The sequence below is a fragment of the Canis lupus genome, chromosome 22, assembly GCF_003254725.2.
Source record: "Canis lupus dingo isolate Sandy chromosome 22, ASM325472v2, whole genome shotgun sequence".
Taxonomy (NCBI): Eukaryota; Metazoa; Chordata; class Mammalia; order Carnivora; family Canidae; genus Canis; species Canis lupus.
Window position 1 is genome coordinate 50,161,788 of NC_064264.1, and position 22,948 is coordinate 50,184,735.

Consider the following 22,948-nt stretch of genomic DNA (forward strand, 5'->3'; position numbering starts at 1 on the left):
GAACTTAAAAATGGTTAAAATGGTAAATCTTACATTAATTATACTTGACCATAACTTTAAAAAAGTTAACTGAATATATCATGTAAGTCATTTGTAATATCTGGCTCTATCAGCCTGTAATAAGGCAAAGTGTATAACTAGGGACATTTACAGGTAGGTAAGATGCCTAACTATTAATAGGTTGAGAGTCAATGGTCCAGCTATGCAGTTGATTTCATTGTCATTAGGACCAAAGGCAACAATTTAGGCCAAGTTCCAGAGTTTCTAAAAATTTAACTAGAGTTGAGAATTCTGTTTGTCTTTTCTGTATTATCTGAGGATGGAGGATGATATGGGCAGTGAAGTATTGAGCCTTATAAAACTCATTAATGATAAATTTTTTTTTTAATGAAAATTTCAATGAAATTAATGTTTCTTCCCTGGAGAGAGAGGATGTTAAGATTCTTTAAGTAGGAAAGTCTATGCTGCTGGTAAAGTTGTGGCTCTCTGAAAAGAGAGAACTTGATTCCGATAATAAACACACAGTTACCAAAACACATTCATTTCCCGATGTTGGGGCAATTTTTTACCATGCATTTGGAGGTGCTCAAAGAAGCTTTGGTTCAGGGCAGCCCAGGTGGCTCAACGGTTTAGTGCTGCCTTCGGGCCAGGGTGTGATCCTGGAGACCTGGGATCCAGTCCCATGTTGGGCTCCCTGAATGGGCCTGCTTCTCTCTGCCTCTCTCTCTCTGTGTGTGTCTCTAATGAATAAATAAATAAATAATTTTTTTTTAAAAGGAGAAGCTTTGGTTCTATTCTCTTTTCTGTCTTTAGTTTTGCCAGGATTTTGTTGCAAGCAGGTTAGAATATGTACTTTAAACATCCTTGATTATGCTTTGAAGTGTTTCCACATCCATTGTTGGAGTAAGGTGGTCACCAAGCTGTCTTTGCTGTGGTAATAAGACTGAAGAGCTTGCCTACTAGGTTAATTACTAAGGATGGAAGAGGGTAGGATCCTCTCTTGAAGTATGACATATAATTAATTTAGAAGAATGTAATCAATAGTTACTTTGGGAGAGAACATGTTATGGTCTGTAAGGACACCGATAAACCTCCAGGGCCTTTTAAGTCATAAGGTATACTATGATTGGTCTTGATTAATAATGGTATTTAATCCTAGAAACAATAATTTATGTAAAACTGTACCAGTTTTAGTGCTTAGCCATTGGATATCTCAGCAATCTTTTTGTTTTTTATATCTTATTTATTTATTCATGAGAGGCACAGAGAGAGAGAGAGAGGCAGAAACATAGGCAGAGAGAGAAGCAGGCTCCATGCAGGGAGCCCAATGCAGGATTCGATCCAGGGACTCCAGGATCACACCCTGGGCAGAAGGCAGGTGCTAAACCTCTGAGACACCCAGGGATCCCTTAGCGATCTTTAATAAGGAAGTAAGAGCAATGAAGCAGAGCTGAGGGGGTCATTGGTAAGTGTGCAGAAGAGAGTTAACACAGCAAGCCTGAAGTGATACTTAGAAGGGCCTGCTTGCATAGTTAGCCCTTGGCTGGATTTTGGGAGTGTTCCCACTGTTCCCCACTGGTAAGAGTGGCTCACTGTGCTCAGACTGTGCAAACAACGTGGCTTATGCTGAACACCTGCTTTCCTTCTGGGTATCTGGAGTTTTGGTACATGCTGAGCAGACGGTGGTTACATGACTAGCCCCTAATAGAAACATTGGTCACTGCATCTCTAATAATCTTCCCTGGGCAGAAACATTAGAAGCATTCAGAATGTCAACAAATCAGCTGCAGCTTTTTTTTTTTTGCAATTACAGAGTGGTATTCAGTTAACAGAACAACAATTATTTTGTAGAAGCTGCATCAGAGACAACTGAAGATGAAAAGCTACCATCCTCATATATAACTAATTTGTGCTGTGCACCAGTAAGAACCTGCTTTAAATTTCCACGCCAATTTACAACCCCCATACTGTACCAGGCAAAGTTAGTGTCTATTGAAAATACCACCAGGACAGGCTATCTAAAGACACTTTAGGTAGTGTGTTAACTATACAAAAAAAAGACACTGTACAGTTTAAAAACAAATCTTAGGGGCACCTGAGTGGCTCAGTGGTTGAGCATCTGACTTGGACTCAGGTCGTGATCCCGGGGTCCTGGGATCAAGTCCCATATCAGGCTTCTTGCAGGGAGCCTGCTTCTCCCTCTGCCTCTCTCTGTGTCTCTCATGAATGAATAAATAAAATCTTAAAAAACAAATAAAAACAAATCTTACACAGCCTTACATTTCAATTTTTTTCTTTAAAAGGAGTGAGTTGTGTACAGGAGGGTTAAATGCTTTATAGACATGAAAAAAAAAACTGCACTAGAACCAACTTATCATCTTCTTCATCTTCATCTTCCTCCTCCTCCTCTTCATCTTCCTCATCTTCCTCTTCTTTTTCTTGCTCTTTTCAGCCTTGACAACTCCCTTTTTTTGCTGCGTTAGGCTTTCCTTTAGCTTGGTATGCTGCAATATCCTTTTTGTATTTTTCCTTCAGCTTAGGAGCTTTCTTTTCATAAGTAGCTGCTTGTCATCTGCAGCAGTGTTATTCCATATCTGTCCAGTTTCTTTTTTTTTTTTCTGTCCAGTTTCTTTGCAACATCACCAATGGATAGGCCGGTATGCTCTCCTTTGAGTTTTGGGTGATACTCAGAACAAAACAAGAAAAAGGCCGAGGGAGGCTTCTTGGGCACATTGGGATCATTGAACTTCTTTTTTGTTTCCCTTTATGGGAGATACATTCAAGAGTTTTCATTTCTCTTTCATAATGGGCCTTGTCTGCCTTAGCCATGTCTTCAACTTTTCCTCTCTCTTTAGCGGACACGGTCTTCCACCTTTCTGAGCACTTCTTTTTTTATTTTTATTTTTATTTTTATTTTTATTTTTTTATTTATTTATGATAGTCACAGAGAGAGAGAGAGAGAGAGAGAGAGAGAGAGGCAGAGACATAGGCAGAGGGAGAAGCAGGCTCCATGCACTGGGAGCCCGACGTGGGATTCGATCCCGGGTCTCCAGGATCGCGCCCTGGGCCAAAGGCAGGCGCCAAACCGCTGCGCCACCCAGGGATCCCTTTCTGAGCACTTCTTAGAAAACTCTGAGAAGCTGACCGAAGCATCTGGGTGCTTCTTCTTGTGCTCCTCTCAGCAGGTTTGCACAAAGAATGCATATGATGACATTTTGCCTGTTGGCTTCTTAGGCTCTCCTTGGCTCATGTTTAATTATCTTCCTCAACAGAGTTGCCCAGTACCTGTCTGGCTCTCATTTGCCCCGGTGCTGTCTCTATGGAGCTCTATGGAGCTCAATGGCTGTGAAAGCGGGAGCCAGATGCCACACATGTGAATTTTCATTGATGGGCAAAGAGGGTACTCTGTGTGACCCTTAATGGGACAGTGTTATGGGCTGAACGTATCCCCCATCCCATTCATATGTTGAACCCCTAACCCCCAATGGTACTGTATTTGGAGATAGGACCTTTATGGAAGTAATTAAAAGTTAAATGAGGTTATTAGGTCAGACTCTGAAATGACAGGATTAGTGACTTTAAAAGATCTCTTTCTTTTTTTTTTTTTTTTTTTAAGGAGATCTCTTTCCCTCTACAAACACAGACACAACAGGAAAATGCATGTGTAGACACAATGAGAAGGCAGCTGTCTACAAGACAGGGAGAATTCTCACCAGAAATGGAATGGCCAGCACTTTGGTCTTAGGTTTCTAGCTTCCAGAACTGTGAGAAAATAAATCTTTGTTGTCTAAGCTACCCAGTGTGTGGTATTTTGTTATGGCAGCTCTAGGAAACAAACACAGACTCCCTCAGGAAGGGCAACTTGTCTTTCAAAATTAAGACTAGTATTCCCATACACTGTTTCGTCCCTTTCTTACGTATGTGTTCTCCAATAATATGAGATTGTTTCACATATGTTAAAGCTTTTGTGAAAATAGTGTCCAAATGTATATATTCTTCAGCAATTTGTTATTTATTTATGCATGCTGCATCTTATATTTGTGAGATTTATCTTGCACTAGTTCTAGAATGGTGTAAAATATTTTTTTTATTTTTATTTTTTTTTTTTAGAGAGGGAGAGGGAGGAGAGGGTAAGAGGGAGAGAAGGAATCCTAAGTAGGCTTCAGGCCAGCATGGAGCCGGATGTAGGGCTCCATCTTACAACCCTGAAGTCATGACCTGAGCCAAAATCAAGAGTTGGATGCTTAACAGATTGAGCCACCCAGGTGCCCCAATTTTCTAAAATGCAAATACAGTATTGCTTCCTGGATTAAGATGCTTCAGGTTTTCCACCCCAAAAAACAGGGATGTAGAACACAAGCACCTAAACAGAACAAATAAAGGGTTGAGTGTGGCACACGGAGATGCCTTTGAATGTTTTCAGGTGGGAATCACTCCCTGCATTGTTAAATCTTTCAGTATCTCAAGAGAAGTAGAAAATTTGGAATTTCATTTGAAAGCTGCCATATTTTGAATATAGCTAACTAATTTTTAAAAACGATTTTATTTATTTATTCATGAGAGACAGAGAGCACAAGAGAGTGAGGCAGAGACAGGCAGAGGGAGAAGCAGGCTCCATGCAGGGAGCCCGATGTGGGACTCGATCCTAGGACTCCAGGATCATGCCCTGAGCCAAAAGCAGATGCTTAACTGCTGAGCCACCCAGGCGTCCCTAGTTGACTAATTTAATTTAACAAGCACACCTGTGTACACAGGTGTGTGCAACACACACACACACAACCACACAGAGGGCTAAAACCAAATATAGCCTTGTACCATATGTGGCCCACATTTGCTCCATTGTGATTTCTGACCTTGAAGATGAAAACCCCAAACTCCATAGCATAATACATGCTTTCAGGATCTGGCCTTTCCTCTTCCTTCAGCTTTGTCTCAAAACACTCTTTTGCTCAGAACAGTCTCTGGCATAGAGTGAGCATTCAGAACTTGCTTCCTCTTTCTCTGCTCTCCACTGTGTGAGGATAAAAGAAGATGGCCATCTACATACCAGAAAGTAGCCCCCAGCAGAACATGAACTTCTAGAATCCTGAACTTCCCAACCTCCAGAACTGTGAGAAATAGTTATTGTTTAAGCCACACAGTCTATGGTATATCTGTTACAGCATCCTGAACAAATACACCATAGACTGTGTATTGGGATATATACTTGAATCATTAGAAGATATTACAGAACTGTCATAGAACTCTCCCATGGTTGGCCAATTGGCACTGGTTCCTGGAGTGCACTTAGTATAGCACTCCTCTGTAGCAGAGCATACCTCAGGACAAATTCAGCCTCCTTTCTGTTTTTTATAAGGATTAGAAACTAAGACTTTAATTTAAAAATTTTTACATTTCAAAGGGCTGTTAAAGAAAGAACAAAAAGAATATGCAACAGAGACTTATGTGCCTCTCAAAGCCTGAAATATTTATTTTTACTTACACAGAAAAAGGCAACTCCTTCTCTAGAGCCTACTCTAATACTGAATTCTTTAAGATATCCTTGCCACATTTTTAGATACCTTGGTTATTATTCATAGGATTGATACTGTTCTTGATATTGTTAATGTATATTTTATTCTGACAAGTTTTTTTTTTTTTTTTAAGATTTATTTATTTGATGGAGTTGCAGAGGGAAAAGGATGGAGACACAATCTGAAGTAGATACCTCACTGAGCACAGAGCCCCTTACAGGGCTTAATTGCATGACCCTGAGATCATGACCTGAGCTGAAATCAAGAGATGGATGCCCAACCAACTGACCCACCCAGGCACCCCTTATTCTGACAGTTTTTTAAAATTTGAATTCAATTAATTAACATATAATGTATTATTAGTTTCAGAGGTAGAGTTCAGTGATTCATCAGTCTTATATAATATCTAATGCTCATTATATCACAAGTCCACCTCATGTCCATCATCGAGTTACCCCATACCCCCACCCCACTTCCCCTAAGCAACCCTCAGTTTGTTTCCTATGATTTAAAAAAAAAAATACTTATTTATTCATGAGAGACACAGAGCACAAGAGAGTGAGGCAGAGACAGCAGAGGGAGAAGCAGGCTCCATGCAGGGAGCCAGATGTGGGACTTGATCCCAGGTCTCCAGGATCACAACCTGGGCTGAAGGCGGCACTAAACCGCTGAGCCACCCGGGCTGCCCCCTATGATTTTTTTTTTTAAGATTTTATTTATTTGTGGGATCCCTGGGTGGCACAGCGGTTTGGCGCCTGCCTTTGGCCCAGGGCGCGATCCTGGAGACCCGGGATCCAATCCCACATCAGGCTCCCGGTGCATGGAGCCTGCTTCTCCCTCTGCCTGTGTCTCTGCCTCTTTCTCTCTCTCTCTGTGACTATCATAAATAAATAAATTAAAAAAAAAAGATTTTATTTATTTGTTCATGAGAGACAGAGAGAGAGAGAGAGAAAGAGAGAGAGGCAGAGATGCAGGCAGAGGGAGAAGCAGGCTCCCCACCAGGAGCCCAATGTGGGATTCCATCCAGGACCCTGGGATTGTGACCCAAGCCGAAGGCAGACACTCAACCATTGAGCCACCCAGGAGCCCCTGTTTCCTATGATTAAGAAGAGTCTCTTATGGTTTGTTTCCTTCTCTGATTTCATCTTGCTTTATTTTTCCCTCCCTTTCCCTATGATCTTGTTCTGTTTCTTAGATATTACATATGAGTGGGAGCATATGATAATTGTGTTTCTCTGATTGATTTACTTTGCTTAGCATAATACCCTGTAGTTCCATCCACATTGTTACAAATGTCAAGATTTCTTTCTTTCTTTTTTTTTTTTGGCTGAGTCAGTATTCCATTGTGTGTGTGTATATATATATATACCACCTCTTCTTAATCCATTCATCTGTTGGTGGACATGTGGACTCTTTCCATAGTTTGGCTATTGTGGACATTGCTGTAAACATTGGGGTACAGGTGCCTTTGGATCATTACATGTGTATCTTTGGGGTAAATACCCAGTAGTGCAATTGCTGGGTCATAGGGTACCTCTATTTTCAACTTTTTTTTTTTTTTTTAAGATTTTATTTACCTATTCATGAGAAACACACAGAGAGAGAGGCAGAGACACAGGCAGAGAGAGAAGCAGGCTCCATGCAGGGAGACCAACGTGGGACTTGATCCAGGGACTCCAGGATCACGCCCTGGGCCAAAGTTGGCGCTAAACCTCTGGGCCACCAGGGCTGCCCTATTTTCAACTTTTTGAGGAACCTACATACTGTTTTTTAGAGTGGCTGCACCAGCTTGCATTCCCACCAACAGTGTACAAGGGTTCCCCTTTCTCCACATTCCTGCTGACATCTGTCGTTCTGATAGGTGTGAGGTGGTATCTCATTGTGGATTTGATTTGTATTTCCCTGATGCTGAGTGATGTTATGCATTTTTTCATGTGTCTGTTGCCTCATTTGTATGTCATCATCATCGTCGTCTTCTCCTTCTTCTTTTTTTTTTTTTTGATTTTATTTATTCACGAGAGACACACAGAGAGAGGCAGAGACACAGGCAGAGGGAGAAGCAGGCTCCATGCAGGGAGCCTGATGTGGGACTCAATCCCAGGTCTTCCAAGATCATGCTCTGGGCTGAAGGCAGCGCTAAACCTCTGAGCCACCCAGGCTGCACCCCTCTATGTCTTCTTTGGAGAAATGTCTGTTTCATGTCTTCTGCCCATTTCTTGAATGGATTATTTGTTCTTTGGGTATTGAGTTTGATAAGTTCTTTATAGATTTTGGATATTAGCCCTTTATCTGATAAGACATTTACAAGTATCTTCTCCCATTTTGTCAGTTGTCTTTTGTTTTGTCAACTGTTTCCTTGCTGTGCAAAAACCTTTTATCTTGATAAAAATCCCAATAGTTATTTTTTGCCTTTGTTTCCTTTGCCTTTGGAGATGTGTCTAGCAAGAAATTGCCATGGCTGAGGTCACAGAGGTTGCTGCCTGTCTTCTCCTCTAGGATTTTGATGGATTCCTGTTTTACATTTAGGTCTTTTATGAACTTTGAGTCTAATTTTGTGTATGGTGTGAGGAAATGGTCTAGTTTCACTCTTCTGCATGTGGCTGTCCAATTTTCCCAATTCCATTTGTTAAAGAGACTATCTTTTTTGCATTGGATATTCTTTCCTCCTTTGTTGAAGATTAGTTGACAGTAGAGTTGAGGGTCCATTTCTGGGTTCTTTGTTCTGTTCCATTGATCTATGTGTCTGTTTTTGTGCCAATTCTAACAGTTTTTAAGCAGTGGTCTACTTCATTGAGAGTAATGGTGAAAAAATATTTTCAGTACTTTGATTTTGAATAATTCTTGTCAAAATTAATGAAGTATATAATTTAGTATTAACTATTCTTTTTTTTTAAGATTTTATTTATTTATTCATGAGAGACACACAGAGAGAGCAGAGACATAGGCAGAGGGAGAAGCAGACTCCCTGTGGGGAGCGCAATGTGGGACTCAATCCCAGGACCCCAGGAACATGACCTGAGCCAAAGGCAGATACTCAACCCCTGAGCCACCCAGGTGTCCCAGTATTAGCTATCCTTTTATTCCATTTTTGGAAAAGAAAATCTACTTTGCTTTTAAATATAACCTTTTCCCTTCTGATGTGTATGAAAGTCTTTTTTAGTCTATTTTATTTACTTCTATTAATGCTCTATTAGGCTGCGTAGACTAACTGTTCTAGTAATCCCCAAATCTCAGTGGCTTAAGTGAATAAAAAATTATTTCTTGGTCATGTCACAGTTTAGTGTGGGACAGCAAGAAAAATCCTAGTCTACTTAGTTATTGAGATATCAGTGCTCCTTCTATCTAGCGCCTTCCAGCAGTCTCAGCAGATGAGAGGAGAAAGGGTGTGAAGGAATGCATGGAAGTTATGACTCTAGCCTGGAAGTTGGTATATCTCACTTTCACTCACATTCCACTGGCCAGAATGCAAGTATCTCACTGCATCTATCTGTAAAGGAGGCTAGGAAATGTTGCCTAGTAGTGTGCTCAGGAATAATGAACATATTTGGAGAGCAGTTAGTTTCTGCCATCTCTTCAACTCTCTTTTGCCTGCATTCTGGCAAGCTGGGAAGAAAAGAAGGGAAAGTGGAAGACATGCCTCTTCCTTTGAAGGACACAACCCAAAAGTTGTCCATGTCACTTTTGCTTACATCCCATTGGGGAAAACTTAGTAACCTGGCCACTCTTGCTGCCATGGAAGTCCTTACTTAAGGAAATGTAGTTCTTACCATGTACCCAGTTAAATTGTGAGAGTTCTTTTACTAATGAGAGTAAGATGGATATCAGGGGACAATGAGCTGTCCCTGTCACAGTCCACCCCTTCATCACTCAAATAGTTGTGCTGGATGCCTGGGTGGCTCAATCAATTGAGTGGCCAACTGTTGATTTCAGCTGGCCTCATGATCTCAGGGTCCTGGCACTGAGCCTGGGGCTCCACACTCAACAGGGAGTCTGCTGGAGATTCTCTCTCTCCCTCTTCTCCTCCCCTCTGCTCTCTCTTTCTCAAAAGAATAAATCTTAAAAAAACAAAACCAAAACAGTTGTGTCAAATTCTCTACTTTCAGTGGTGGGATACAATGGCATGTTGTGTCTCTAGGAATTAGTATCACTTCAGAGCCAGCAATTCCTGAAAACTCTGGTTATTTTTCCTTCCTTTGGTGCATTTTCACATTAGTCAATGGCTATAGGCTCCTTCCAGAAGATCAAAGAAAGAGATAGTAAAATAATTTGCCTGATACATTGGCAAGGTAGACAAGTTGGAGCTTGAGGGATAGCTGAGAAGCCAAACATACCTGGTTGCCAAATGGGAATGAGAAGGATCCCCTGGAGGGGTCAATAAGAAGCAGTTACATCTGAGGGTGCCTAGGTGGCTCAGTCAGTTAGGTGTCCAAATCTTGGTTTTGGCTAAGGTCATGGTCTTGGGTTCATGAGATGGAGCCCTGCTTCAGGTTCTGCACTCAGTGCAGAATCTGCTTGAGATTCTCTGTCTCTTCCTCCCTCTCTGTCCCTTCCCCTACTCTCTCTTTCTCTCTCTCAAATAAATAAAGTTTTAAAGAAAAAAGAAATAGTTACCTCTGGATAGTTACTCATCTGTGGGTCTGCAGTCAAGCATCCAGTGGTGGGCCTTGAGTTGCTGGGGGTCATCAGGGCTTAGCAGTTGGGAAAAACAAAGTGGATATAGGGTTGTGTCTGAGGACAAACTGAAACTTTGGAAAAGGAAACTGTTCCTTATCTTACAAAGGAAATGGCTACTGCTTTACTCCTCCCTTCTAAGTATTTTACAAGTTCTTCTTTTGGTTAAATCTAACCAGGAACCATACAGGGAAGATGGTTTCAGGAAACATAGTTTCCAATCCAGTATACCTGGTTTACAGAGGTACTCACTCAAAGAGAGCCAAATATGTGTAGCTCAAAGATCAGGGTCTCTTGGTAGAGTAGAGACTTAATACTTGCTCATGATTACATCATTTGCAACCCCGACTTATTCTCTATTCCATACCCACTACACAAGGCATAGGGGCCAGGTAACTGTAAGAAGGAAGATACATCGGATCAAGAATAAGAGCAATTTGGGATCCCTGGGTGGCGCAGCGGTTTGGCGCCTGCCTTTGGCCCAGGGCGCGATCCTGGAGACCCGGGATCGAATCCCACATCAGGCTCCCGGTGCATGGAGCCTGCTTCTCCCTCTGCCTATGTCTCTGCCTCTCTCTCTCTCTCTCTGTGACTATCATAAATAAATAAAAAAAAAATTAAAAAAAAAAAAAAAGAATAAGAGCAATTTTGGAAGCTAGAAAATGATGTAAGGATACTTTCAAAATTCTGAGTAAAAGACACGCTTCTGGCCGTTATGGGGTAACTGACTCCAGGCTGCTTCTGGATTGAATAACCATCACTTTTGATAAAGTGGACAAAATATATGGAACAACTGTTTTCAGACATTTCAGCCAGGAAGTGGATTTGGAGATCAGAAACATCCCAGATGTGTGGCACAGCTCAGACAGGGTAGGACTATCCAACTTAAAATGCCACTGTTCCTTTGAAAACACCATGTAAGAAGTACAGGTTGTATCAGAGATAGTGATAGCGAGATTGTCCAAAAGTTTGAAGTAACCATTTTACCAATAGCGAGATTGTCCAAAAGTTTGAAGTAACCATTTTACCAATGAGGTACCCTGGCAAAAAGAGTGATCAGTTTTCAGCTTCTGCTTTGCTTTTTGGGGGTGGTCACTGTTATTACCATTCATTTCAGGTTTCATTATGTCAGCACCTCACTTCTAGATACTAAATTATGATCTGGTTAAGATACAGTTTTGGCTGGTATTATAAAGCCAGAAATAAGTTCTTTAAACAAGATAAAACTTTATTTCTGTCCTAGAACCTTCTATGCATTATGGTAAGATGACTCCACAGTGTCAGGGTCCTGGGCTCCCCCCATCTTTTGTTCTGCTGTCTTCAGGATCCTGTCTTGGAGTTAAGATGGCTGCTCCAGGGCAGCCCGGGTGGCTCAGCGGTTTGGTGCCGCCTTCAGCCCAGGGCCAGATCCTGGAGACCTGGGATTAAGTCCCACGTCAGGCTCCCTGCATGGAGCCTGCTTCTCCCTCTGCCTGTGTCTCTGCCTCTCTCTCTCCCTCTCTGTGTGTCTGTCATGAATAAATAAATAAAATCTTAAAAAAAAAAAAAAAAAAAAAAGACTGCTCCAGCACTCACCAGCACGTGTAATTTCAAGGAGAGCAGAGGAAATGGAGGGCATGCCTCTACTCTTTAAGGGCACAACCCTTACATTCCATAAGCCAGCCCTTAGTCACATGGCCACATCTTGTGTAAAGGAGGCTAGATATTGTAGCCTTTGGATGGGTTGCCTGTGTATAGCTAAAATTTAGGAATTCTTATTAAAGGAATGAGTAGCAAATAGATAAGGGACAAGTAGTTTCTGCCACAAATGACTTTCATGAAAAGAACTTCTATAAGACAAAGCAGATAGGATCTAAGGTGAACCAATCCAAAGGTTAAAAATGGGAGAAAGAAAAAGAAAAAAAGAGAAGCAGATTTCTTGGTAGGAAATGATTCCAGGCTTAGATAAATTCAATGAGAAATACTGTGAAACTGATACTCCTTTTTGTCTGTCATGAAAGTTCCTACTTAATTTTACAGTTCCATTAAATGTCATGTCTCTGATATCCCTGAATATTTTGATTGTATCTTTAGGCATTTGCCATGCTGTAACATACCTAGCTTTGTAACTCTCTCAAGGTGACTCAGAAGGAGTATCAAAATAGTTAAGATCAGAGCCCCTGTTACTGGCCTATATGAAGGCAAGATGACCTGATGTCTGAGATTTGCTTTAAAACACTCTAGCAAAAGATGAAACAGGGGGAATTGATGGAGCATGATTTACAAAATGTTGATTTGTTGGAGCTGTGTAACGAGGGCCTGGTGGTCATAATACTGTTTCTCTCTTGTGTATGTTAATAAATATTTCTTTTAAAAAGATTTATTTATCTATTCATGAGAGACACACACACAGAGGCAGAGACACAGGCAGAAGGAGAAGCATGCTCAATGCAGGGAGCATGATACTCCAGGATCACACCCTGAGCCAAAAGCAGAAGCTCAATGGCTGAGCCACCCAAGCGTCCCGACAAATTTGTAATATAACAAAGCATAAGACCAGTCCCTGGAGATAGCCAGCTGCAGGTTCAAATCCTAGTGTCACCATTTACTATCTAAATGACTTTAGCTCTCTATAAATTCAGCTTTTCGAAGTGGGAATAATGTATGGGCCTTTAGGATTCTTTCTTTTCTTTCTTTCTTTTTGTTTTTTTAAAGATTTTATTTATTTATTCATGAGAGACACACATACAGAGAAAGAGAGAGGCTGAGACTGAGGGAGAAGCAGGCTCCATGCAGGGAGCCCGACGTGGGACTGTGGGACGTGGGACTGTGGGACTTGATCCCATGTCTCCAGGATCACGCCCCAGGCTGAAGGCGGCGCTCAACCGCTGAGCCACCCAGGGATCCCAGGCCTTTAGGATTCTTGTAAAGATTAAAGAGACAGAATCTGAGATATCTAGCACAAGGTTTGGCCCTTTGTAGTTGCACTAATAAGGATGCCTGCTAGCAAGCAACAGAAACTGTCCCTGATTTTGGCTAATTCCCGACATGCAGATATTACCAGGCAGTGGGAGAACTTGAGCTCTGATTTCTAGACCTAGAGCGTTTTCTCTTACCACACTCATTCAACACCGAACCTTGACCTGGTACATTGCAATTTATGCCTTCGAAGAAAAGGAATATAGTTTGGGCGCATATCTGGAATTTGGGACACTGGGCTCTGGGGGGGTGGGGGGTGGGGTGGCTGCGGGGCTTAGGTGACGAAGTGCCGCAGAGTGGCCTGGCCCCGGGCTGGTAGCTCGGTGGACGCTGGTAAACTGGACCGGGTTTACCCCGAGCAGGCGCGGACCGACTGCCTCCTGAACTCCTGCGCGCCCTCCCCGCCTCGCTCCCCCCGGGGTCCCGGCACGCGCCCGGCCGCGGGGCTGCGGGTTTCCTGGGTTCGACCGGTCGCTCCCTCCTCCCGTCCTGCGCGGCAGGGGGCGGGGCCGCGGGTCCCGGCGCGTGATTGGCGAAAGCGCTGGCGCTCCCTTCTCCGCCCCTTAGGCGGGGTGAGAGGTCAGCAGAGCGCCGGTCTGCAGGGGCGACAATGGCGGGGCTCTGGGTGGGGATGGCGGCGCTCGTCGCGGCCGGACGGCGTGAGCGGCGATGGCTGCAGCCGCTGATGCGGAGCGCAGCGCTGTGGACCCTGAAGGTGAGGAGCGACCGGGCTCCCCGCGGACCTGGGCTTCGCTGGGCTCGCAGCCGGGCACCGCCTGGGGGTTGGCGGGTGCGGCGGGGAGCACCGCGGGGTTCCCGGCCGTCCGCGCCCCTCGTCCCTCTCCCACCGAGGCCGCGCTGCAGCGCGCCGGAGCGGGCGCCACCCGCCGCAGCCCTTGCGGCGAGGCTCGTGGAGGGCAGAGGGGCCCAGCGAGCCGGCCGGCGTGCGCTTTCGGCTGGCCTGCCCGGGAGCGGCTGACAGCCCTCTGGCCGTTTTGGACGTGCATTCCCCGCGCTCACGCTCGCGCCCAGCGGCTCGGCTTGGCCGTCAGCTTCCTAGGGTGAATTTTTAAGGGTCCTTACAGTTTCCATTTTCTCTTGCCTCTTCCCTAATTTGCCTCTTGCCTCTTTCCTAACTGAATTGCTGCTGAAGTACAGCTAGGGTTGTGAGTTTATCTCAACTTTTAAAGTATCTGCGATGCCAGGATTGCTACCTCCTTTTACGTTTTGGTTGAGAGCCTAGTTTAAATTATTACATAGCAGTATACTGTATATTCTGTGAATTTATTTTTCTTTTCTACGTAGTGGTTAGCCAGGTTTTTGTACTGTTCTAAACACATTTTGCCACTGTTTGTGTATGCCCCAAGGTTTCATGGTGGCAGCCTTGGCATGTATGTTGGAGTGTTTCTGGGTGGCTGTTAACACTTTCTCTTGAAATTGGAGTCTTGCAGTTTCTGAACAGAGATAACCTTACTTTGTTAATAAGATTTATTATGTTATTTGAACAAATTCTTTAAAATAAAGATCTCCCTGAAAATCACCTGCCATCTGGTTCAGTCTGCTTGTTAAACTTACCTAAAAAAATTTTTTAAAAAAATTGTCACATAATATGATTTATTGTCATTGAACTCTAGAATTGGAAGACATTTCAGAGATGATCTGGGCCATCCAACTCTTTTAAAGAGGAGGGAACTGAGGCCCAGGTAAGCAGTGGAGCTGGAGCTGGAGCTGGAAATGGAAGTAAGCCTGCACCTGTACTAGCTTAGCGTCAACTTTGGAATGCCACTCTTAAAGTACACAATATTCTTTATGTTGCCACAAAATTTATTGTTTTTAAATGCTTTGTGTTTGTAATCATTTTTTGGCCACATCAACTGCAGTTTCCACAACTCTTAGCATTTACATAGGAGTCTGGAACTTGGGGTAGTGGAAAGGAATGGCCTGTGGAGTCACACAGATGAAGTTTTGTAGGGTATTAGATAAGTCACTTTGCTGGGCCTCAGCTTCTTCCTTTCAGCTACTTTTTTATTCAACACATCTTTATTGGATTATTCCTGTGTTCCATTGATAGGGAACAAGTATAGTTTCTGCTCTTTTAGACATTTTTGTCTATTAGGGAGAGAGAGATAAATGTAAAATGGTATTAGGTGAGAGGTCTTGGTGCTATAAGAAAATAAAATGGAGGGATTTGATCAAATCAAGATTTTGAGCTCTATGTCATAAATATTGTTGTGGTGTTTACTTGAATTAATTTATTAAATCCTCACAACAGCTATATAATCTGCTTATAGATGAAGAAATTGAGGCACAAAGTGTTTTGTGACCTGCTCAAAGCTATGGAATTAGTAAATGGCAGAACTAGGATTTAGAACTCCAGAATTGGTGTCCTTAATCATGCTATACTGCTTAAGAGAAAGGAATGTTTTCCTTTGGAAGTGAAAACTAAAACAAATTTTGAAGGGTAAAGTGACCTTTTTGTAGGCAAAGAGAAGAGATGAGTGTTAAATGTGCAAGAACATCACATCCAAAGGTCCTATGGCCAGAGGGAATGACAAGATAGAAGCACTGGGAAAACCTGCTGAGGCAGTTTGTGCAGATATTAGATGGTGCTAGGAAGGTAAGGGTGAATCCTATCATGCTGTGCTTTGTAGATCAAGCTATTAGTTTTGGTCCTTTTTTTTTTTTTTTTAATATTTTATTTATTTTTAGAGCGAGAGGTCAAGGAGCATGAAACAGGGTGGGGCTTGCCTGGGGAGAGGCAGAAGGGGAGGGAGAAGCAAACTCCCCGCTGAGCTGGGAGGCTTATGTGGGGGCTCTGTCCCACGACCCTTGGGATCATGACTTGAGCCGAAGGCAGATGCTTAACCAACTGAGCCACCCATGTGCCCCTTAGTTTTTGTCTTTATCTTTTAGTAATGTGAAGCCATTCATGTTGGAGGCAAGGGGGATTACACTGACATTTTAGATTGGTGAAGGTGAGAGGAAAGATGTTACAGTATTTACTGCTAGATATTAATTATACACTGTTGTGTAATATGTAAACTTTGAATTTTTCTTTCCTGCTTTCTTTCAGTGTGTTGGCAGAGACTGCGAGACTGCATCTTGTCTATTTCCGTGTGTTTTTTTTTTTTTTTTAAAGGTTTTATTTATTTATTCATGAGAGACACAGAGGGAGAGAGGCAGAGACACAGGCAGAGGGAGAAGCAGGCTCCATGCAGGGAGCCCGACGTGGGACTCGATCCCGGGTCTCCAGGATCACACCCTGAGCCGAAGGCAGGCGCTAAACCACTGAGCCATCCAGGGATCCCCCTATTTCTGTGTTCTTAGCCCAGTATTTGGTACAATAGGTGCTGGATGTGTGATAGTACTGACTGGAGTAGAGTTATGTTTGTGACAGTAAGGAATTCCTTTTGCAGGTGGGAGGAATGTCCGGAGTTCACTGTCACCTCTGGGAAAGAGCTTGGAAGAACTTGAATAGCTGCTTAGCTTCTCTCTGTGCTTCTCTTTCATGAATTTTTTTTTTTAAATTTATTTTAATTAATTTATTTATTTATGATAGTCACAGAGAGAGAGAGAGAGAGGCAGAGACATAGGCAGAGGGAGAAGCAGGCTCCATGCACCGGGAGCCTGATGTGGGATTCGATCCCGGGTCTCCAGGATCGCGCCCTGGGCCAAAGGCAGGCGCCAAACCGCTGCGCCACCCAGGGATCCCTCTTTCATGAATTTGAAATGTGCTCCACTGAATCTGCATCTGAGGTAGAAGCATTTGAAGATTTTTTTTTTTAAAGAATTTATTTATTTATTCATGAGAGACCCACAGAGAGAGGCAGAGACATAGGCAGAGGGAGAAGCAGGCTCCCTGCGGGGGAGCCCAACTCAGGACTCAATCCCAGGACCCCATCACACCCTGAGCCAAAGGCAGACACTCACCAACTGAGCCATCCAGGCTTTCCTCATTTGAAAATTTTATTCTTCTCATTCCTCTTTCCACTCCTGTAACCATTTGGTTGGTTAGAAAGCAGTCTGGCAACTCTAGACCCTAGTGTCCCCGTTCTTTTTGTTTGCTTTTAGGGTTTGAGTTTACCTTTTAGTCTTATTTGTTTTGTGTATTAGCTTTTTAAACACGTTCTGTTTAAATACCTAGTTTTTTCTCCTGTCTACATTTTCAGTGGCTCCAGGTTTTATGGTAATTGCTACAGTTGATTGAACTTCTGTGTGTTTTATATGGTTTTCATGTATTACATCTTATCCATCTGACAACTAGCTAAAAAGTTGCAGTTTTATAGATGAGGAAACAAAGCTCAGCAGTTAAGTGACTTGCTTTAGGGCACCATTGAGGTGGAATTTAAATCTTGGGTGGCATGATTCCCAAACCTTGCTTTTACAATTACAAATTGTCTTCATTTGAGTGATATTATATGGTGAATTCACTGAACTTAAATACTCAAGCTTTACGGTCCTTAAAATCTAAGAATTTCTTTTCTAGTCTTGAAAAAAAATGTTTAAACCTTTCTGAATGGTTTAGAATTGCATGGAGGTATATCTTTCCAATGTGCTAATAGATTTCTGACCATCACTTGGGAAGAACAGTTTCTAAGATTATTACAGATATCAGTTTCTGGTAGAATAAAATACTTCTGGACGTTTGTATAGTTATATATATGCTTTTTGGATTTTATTCTGTTCTTAAGAGGTTTAGGGGGCACCTCAGTGGTGCAGTTGATTAAGCCTCAAACTCTTGGTTTCGGCTCAGATTGTGATATGGGGTTGTGAGATCGAGCCCCATGTCAGGCTCAGTGTGGAGTCTGCTTGAGTTTCTCTCTCCCACTCTCTCTGACCCTACCCACCTCCTATCTCTCTCTCAAGTAAATAAATAAATCTTATGAAAAAAGAGGTTCAGAACCGAGGAATGATTAGTAAAAGGCTTTTCTAAATCAGGAGGAAAGTTAGGGGACAGTTTGATCAAAAGAGTGAGGGAAAAGGAGTTGTTCAAATGATTCCAGTTTTTTTTTTTTAAAGATTTTTTATTTTTAAATTTTAATTATTTTTTAAAAGATTTTATTTATTTATTCATGAGAGAGAGAGAGAGGCAGAGGGAAAAGTAGGCTCCATGCAGGGAGCCTGACGTGAGACTCGTTCCTGGGTCCCCAGGATCACACCCTGGGCCGATAGCAGGCATTTAACCACTGAGCCACCCAGGTGTCCCGAGACTCAGGATTCAAACTAAAATCTGACTTCAGTGCTTTTATTATACCATATTAACAAACTTAATAAAGGGGATATAGGGCATATTTATACATCTTGGGCACGAAAGCTAGTTTGAACACCATAGTAGCCATAGAAAAGAGGGAAGCAGTAGGCCTTAGAGCTGTCCGTGTCTTAACAGTAAGGAACATTCCTTCATCGGGATGAATAAACTTTGTTCTAGCGTTGACTGCATAGAATACATTATATAAGGGCAACTAGCAATCCAATAAATAACTGTGATACTTGTTTTACAAAAAATGCAGCAGTCTTTCTCATCTCATTAGTTGCCACTGATCTGACACTTTGTGAAGGCTGTAGTTGTGGAAAAACAGTTCTGTTGGAAGTGGGATGGTTAGTTTTTTAAGAAGCACAGAAAAGGGATTTTGTGCAGGTGGTGGTCAATAGAAGTGTGAAGAAAGCAGGGTAGCACAGGGGATAAAAAACTAAGCAAGGAAGGGACCCCAGCTAGAGACTAGCTTTAGTCTCACCCCACAGGGGAGGTCTGGAGCAGTGGTTCTCAAAGTGGGGACTCAGTTTACAGTAGAAGTAGCATTACCTGGGAACCTGTTAGAAATGCAGATTTTGTAGTTGTACCCCAGAAGAATGTCCAGTTAGAAGCTGGGGATAGAGCCCAGCAATGCTTTCTGAAGCCCTCCAGGTCATGTTGATGCACAGGAAAGTGAGAAGCACTGCTCTAGATTAGTTCTGTCCAATAGAAATGTAATGTGAGCTGCGAATGTAATTTAAAGCTTTCTAGCACTCACATTAAAAAGTAAAACAAGGGCTTGCCTGGGTGGTGCAGTCGCTTGAGCATCCAACTCTTGGTTTTGGCTCAGGTTGTGAGATTGAGCCCTATGGGGGCTCCACATTCAGTGCAGAGTCTGCTTGAGACTCTCTTTCCCTCTCCCTCTGTCCCTCCCCACTATGCCCTTTCTCACTCTTTCTCTCTCTCAAATAAGTAAATCTTAAAAAAAAAAGTAAAACAAGGTGAAATTAATATTAGTGTATTTTTAAAAATTCAATATATTCAAAATATTTCAGTATATAAATGTAAAAAATATTAATGGAGACTTTTGCATTGTTTTGGTATTAAAGCTCCAGATTTGGAGTGTATTTTACATTTGGACTACATTGGAAATTGGACTGGCGTATTTCATTTCAAGTGCTCAGTTAGCTATGTGTGGCTAGTGGCTGCCATATTGGACAGCCAGTTCTTAAAAACCAGATTGCAACACTGCCCCATGTGGAGGTGAGTGGAGATGGTCTTTTGAACCCTCTTTGCCTACTCAATCATTGGCTGTAGGCTGAGAAGTGGTAGCTTCCTGGCTTGATGGAGAACTGTCTGGTAAAGGCAAATTGGTCAGACTAGGGAGCAGGTGTGAACTGTGAGTAGTCAACACAGCAGCTGGGGATGCTGCGCTGCCTGCTGAAGAGGATCTGTATGAGCTCTAACAACATCTGCTACGTCTGGGGTGGCAAGAATGGCTTGGTAGGGTAGAGCTGGGTGGGATGATAAAATTTTAGAGTTGATGTATATAGTTTTCTGGTGCTCTGACTTTGTGGAGGCAGAGCCAGAAAATCTTGAGATTTGATCATTTCAAAAAAAAATCTTTGTGATTTTTTTGTATGATCCTTTTGACAACTGTAGGGAAGCCAGGAGGTGTTTTCGTATTTTATTAAAAAGAAACAAGTCCAGAGAAATGATTTGCCCAGTGGTACATAACTGTGAGGCAGTGGAGCTAAGAGCTGATCCAAGTCTTGTGACTCTGAAGGTTCTATTACTTGTCATGTGCCACACTATAGGCCATTTCTTTTCTAAGTGTGAAAAATATAGGAAATCTTTATCTTGTAGAAAAGAACCAATGGTAAGAGGTTTCTGAGAAGTCATTTTGTACATGTTGACCTTTCTCCTTTTGGCTGTGATAGGCTAAATGGTCTTTATAATTGGAGTTGATTTAGGTTTTTCCCCTAGAACTCCTGGTTTTAGGAAGTACCTTAAAAGATTTTGGACTGGGAGTGCCTCTTGACCTCAGCTCAAGGTCTTGATCTCATGGTTGTGAGTTCAAGCCCCTAGTGTGGAGCCTACTTAAATTTTCTCCTTTCCTTTCCTTTTTCCTTTCCTTTCCTTTCGGCTTGTAGTCAGTTTAACAAAATATGCTTAACAAAAATGATAAAATTCTGTGTAGAGGTGCAAATAAGCAGGTTTCTACTAACTGTTGTTTGTATTTAAAAAAAAAAATTTAGGGGCACCTGGCTGGCTCAGTCCTTGATTGGAGCATGCAACTTTTGATCTTTGGATTGAGAGTTCCAACCCCATGTTGGGTATAGAGATTACAAAATGAATTAAAATAGAAAAGAAATTTTATCTTGTATCTCTACAAAAATCTTCTGATTTTTGACCTATATTCTTTATAACTTTGACCTTCCATGAAGGTCTGCCAGGAGTAAACAGGAACAGAGAAAGTCTTTATGGGGCCAACTACAAACCAGTTCAGCCTCGCTGTGGAAATGGCCCAAACACTTGTTTCTTCTTTATAGTTCTGCTGTTGTAGTTCTGCTTGAGTCATTTCTATTTCTAGTTATTTGGCTAACCAGGGGAATCCATGCTTTTCAAAATTTTGCGCCACATTATCACAAATTCACATGTGTACAAGCTGTGTGAGTGTGTGTTTATATACTGGTGGTAAAATATAGTCTTAGATCTTCAGAATTAAGTATTTTAAATAGTAATAAAAAGATTCCCCAAAACCAGCTCGATCACAGTGCTATAGCTTTTACATTTTGGCCAGGTGTAACTTGTAATAGAGTGGACTTAGTTTTAGGAACTGTAACATAGACTTACTTTATTCTAGTTTTAGGTTACTGGTAGTTTCCTGAAGGTAAGTATAGTTCATTTGAGTCAGCAGACCCAAATATTGCTCAGAGGTTGGCCACGAGATTTCTGAATGGTTCTGGGATAGAAACTCTTTCCTTTTGGGGTAAGTTTAGCTTATTCCTCATGGGCTCATCTAATAGAGTCCTTAGGTTTTTATTCCCAGAGGTAGCCTAGCAGCTTAATGCATAATTCATATTTATTAAAATCTATGAAATTTACTCTTATTTCCACCAAGTATCTGCATGTTTGTTACTCTCAGAGTAGTTCAGCAGTAAGATCTGGGTCACTACCTTCTTGGCCTGCTTGTTGACTTTGGATTTACTGCATATCCTCCCATGATCTTCAGAGGTTTGTGCATGTTAGATATATTGTACTAAGCTCTTAATTTTTTTTTTATTTTTATTTTTTTTATTTTTATTTTATTTATTTATTTTTTTAAGCTCTTATTTTTTGGATAATAGTGGTTTAGGTCGGTAAGAGACCTGATAGGGAAGTCATCCAAGCTTTCATTTCTTAGCAGAGAGCAGGGTCATAGTGGTTTGCTCAAGTCCTAGAGTTAGGGGTGGAATTTAGATCTCCTGCTATCATAGTTCTTTGCTGGGTGGTAAGTTGCTTTTTGAAGTGTTCCCTTCCCCAGACATACACATCACTGTTGTTCTCACTCACCGAAGCTAATTAGAATACCTAAAATGTCTACCCCAGATTGTGTTTTGTCTCTGGAAGATGCAAATTTGTTTTTTGCCAGCAGGAATCAGTTATAGCCTTTATTTGTTAGTGATGAAAGACACATGTTTGGTTTTTGTCTTTTGTAAAAGGATTATGTTGATTTGTTCATGCGACAGACCATTATGTACCTTACAGTATTAGGGAGAATTTGTAAAAATGTAAACTATTTTGTTGTTACATTTTATAAAATGGATAGGAAGCTGGTGTGCTATTTACTTTGTGTAAATATCCCAGTACTGCCTTGCAGCAAAATAAATATAAGAAATTCCCAGGGAGCTTTTGGTTTTCTTTATTCTCAGAATTTGTTTTCTTAGTTTGTGTTCTGCTTCGGCTGAGGCTGTAAACACAAGATCTGATTTTCCCAGGGAAGATGTATTACCTTTATCCTATTAAATCTGATGTAGGAGTAAAGTTGTTAAATTATAATTCTTCTGCTGAAGGCGGTAGAAGACTAAATTTTTGTTTGGGCACATAGAGTGGTTAAACACTCCTGGTAAAGTTTTTTTTTTTTTTTTTTCCCTTTTTTCTTTCTCCCCAAGTCATATCTTTGCAGACACATTGGTGTTAATGTGAGGTGCCATTATCTTTTTATTCTCGAAATAAACTCCAGAGTGCTTTGATCTGTGCTTAAATTTTGCGACCATTGCATCCTAGCCCAAGGACGTTTGACCAACTAAAATTCTTGAGACTCTGTTTTTTGATTTTTAAAATTGGGCTAAAAACTCTTGAATTTACTGGGATGTCTGAAGTTGTGAAAGAGTGAGTTTTGGTCTTTAAAAGGGATGGAATACAGAGTGTGTTTCTCAGTCTTAGACCATTATCTTCACTAGTCTTTTACTTGATAGTGTAGGCTTCGTTGTATAAAGTGTATCTTTCTTATCTATTACCTTTGCTTTTGTATTAAGATTACATTTTGTAATTTGGGGCTTGATGCTTTACAAAAATTATATGAATCTTT

At 41.7% G+C, this 22,948-nt stretch overlaps 1 protein-coding gene and 1 pseudogene across 6 annotated transcripts in view; one reads left to right on the plus strand and one right to left on the minus strand.

The window, feature by feature from the left end:
* The window catches only part of PCCA (propionyl-CoA carboxylase subunit alpha), a 462,094-nt gene that overhangs the window by 43,505 nt on the left and 395,641 nt on the right, over nt 1-22,948 (plus strand). For 5 of the 6 annotated variants that reach the window (XM_025440953.2, XM_049099423.1, XM_049099424.1 and 2 more), the window contains exon 1: nt 13,710-13,857. The exons of the other annotated variant lie outside the window; for it this stretch is intronic. In XM_025440953.2, coding sequence (XP_025296738.1) covers nt 13,753-13,857 — 105 coding nt within the window. In that variant the 5' untranslated portion in view covers nt 13,710-13,752. Of the gene's footprint in view, nt 1-13,709; nt 13,858-22,948 lie in introns of those variants that run through there. 6 annotated transcript variants of the gene reach the window in all.
* On the minus strand, nt 2,335-3,250 carry LOC112655768 (high mobility group protein B1-like; annotated as a pseudogene).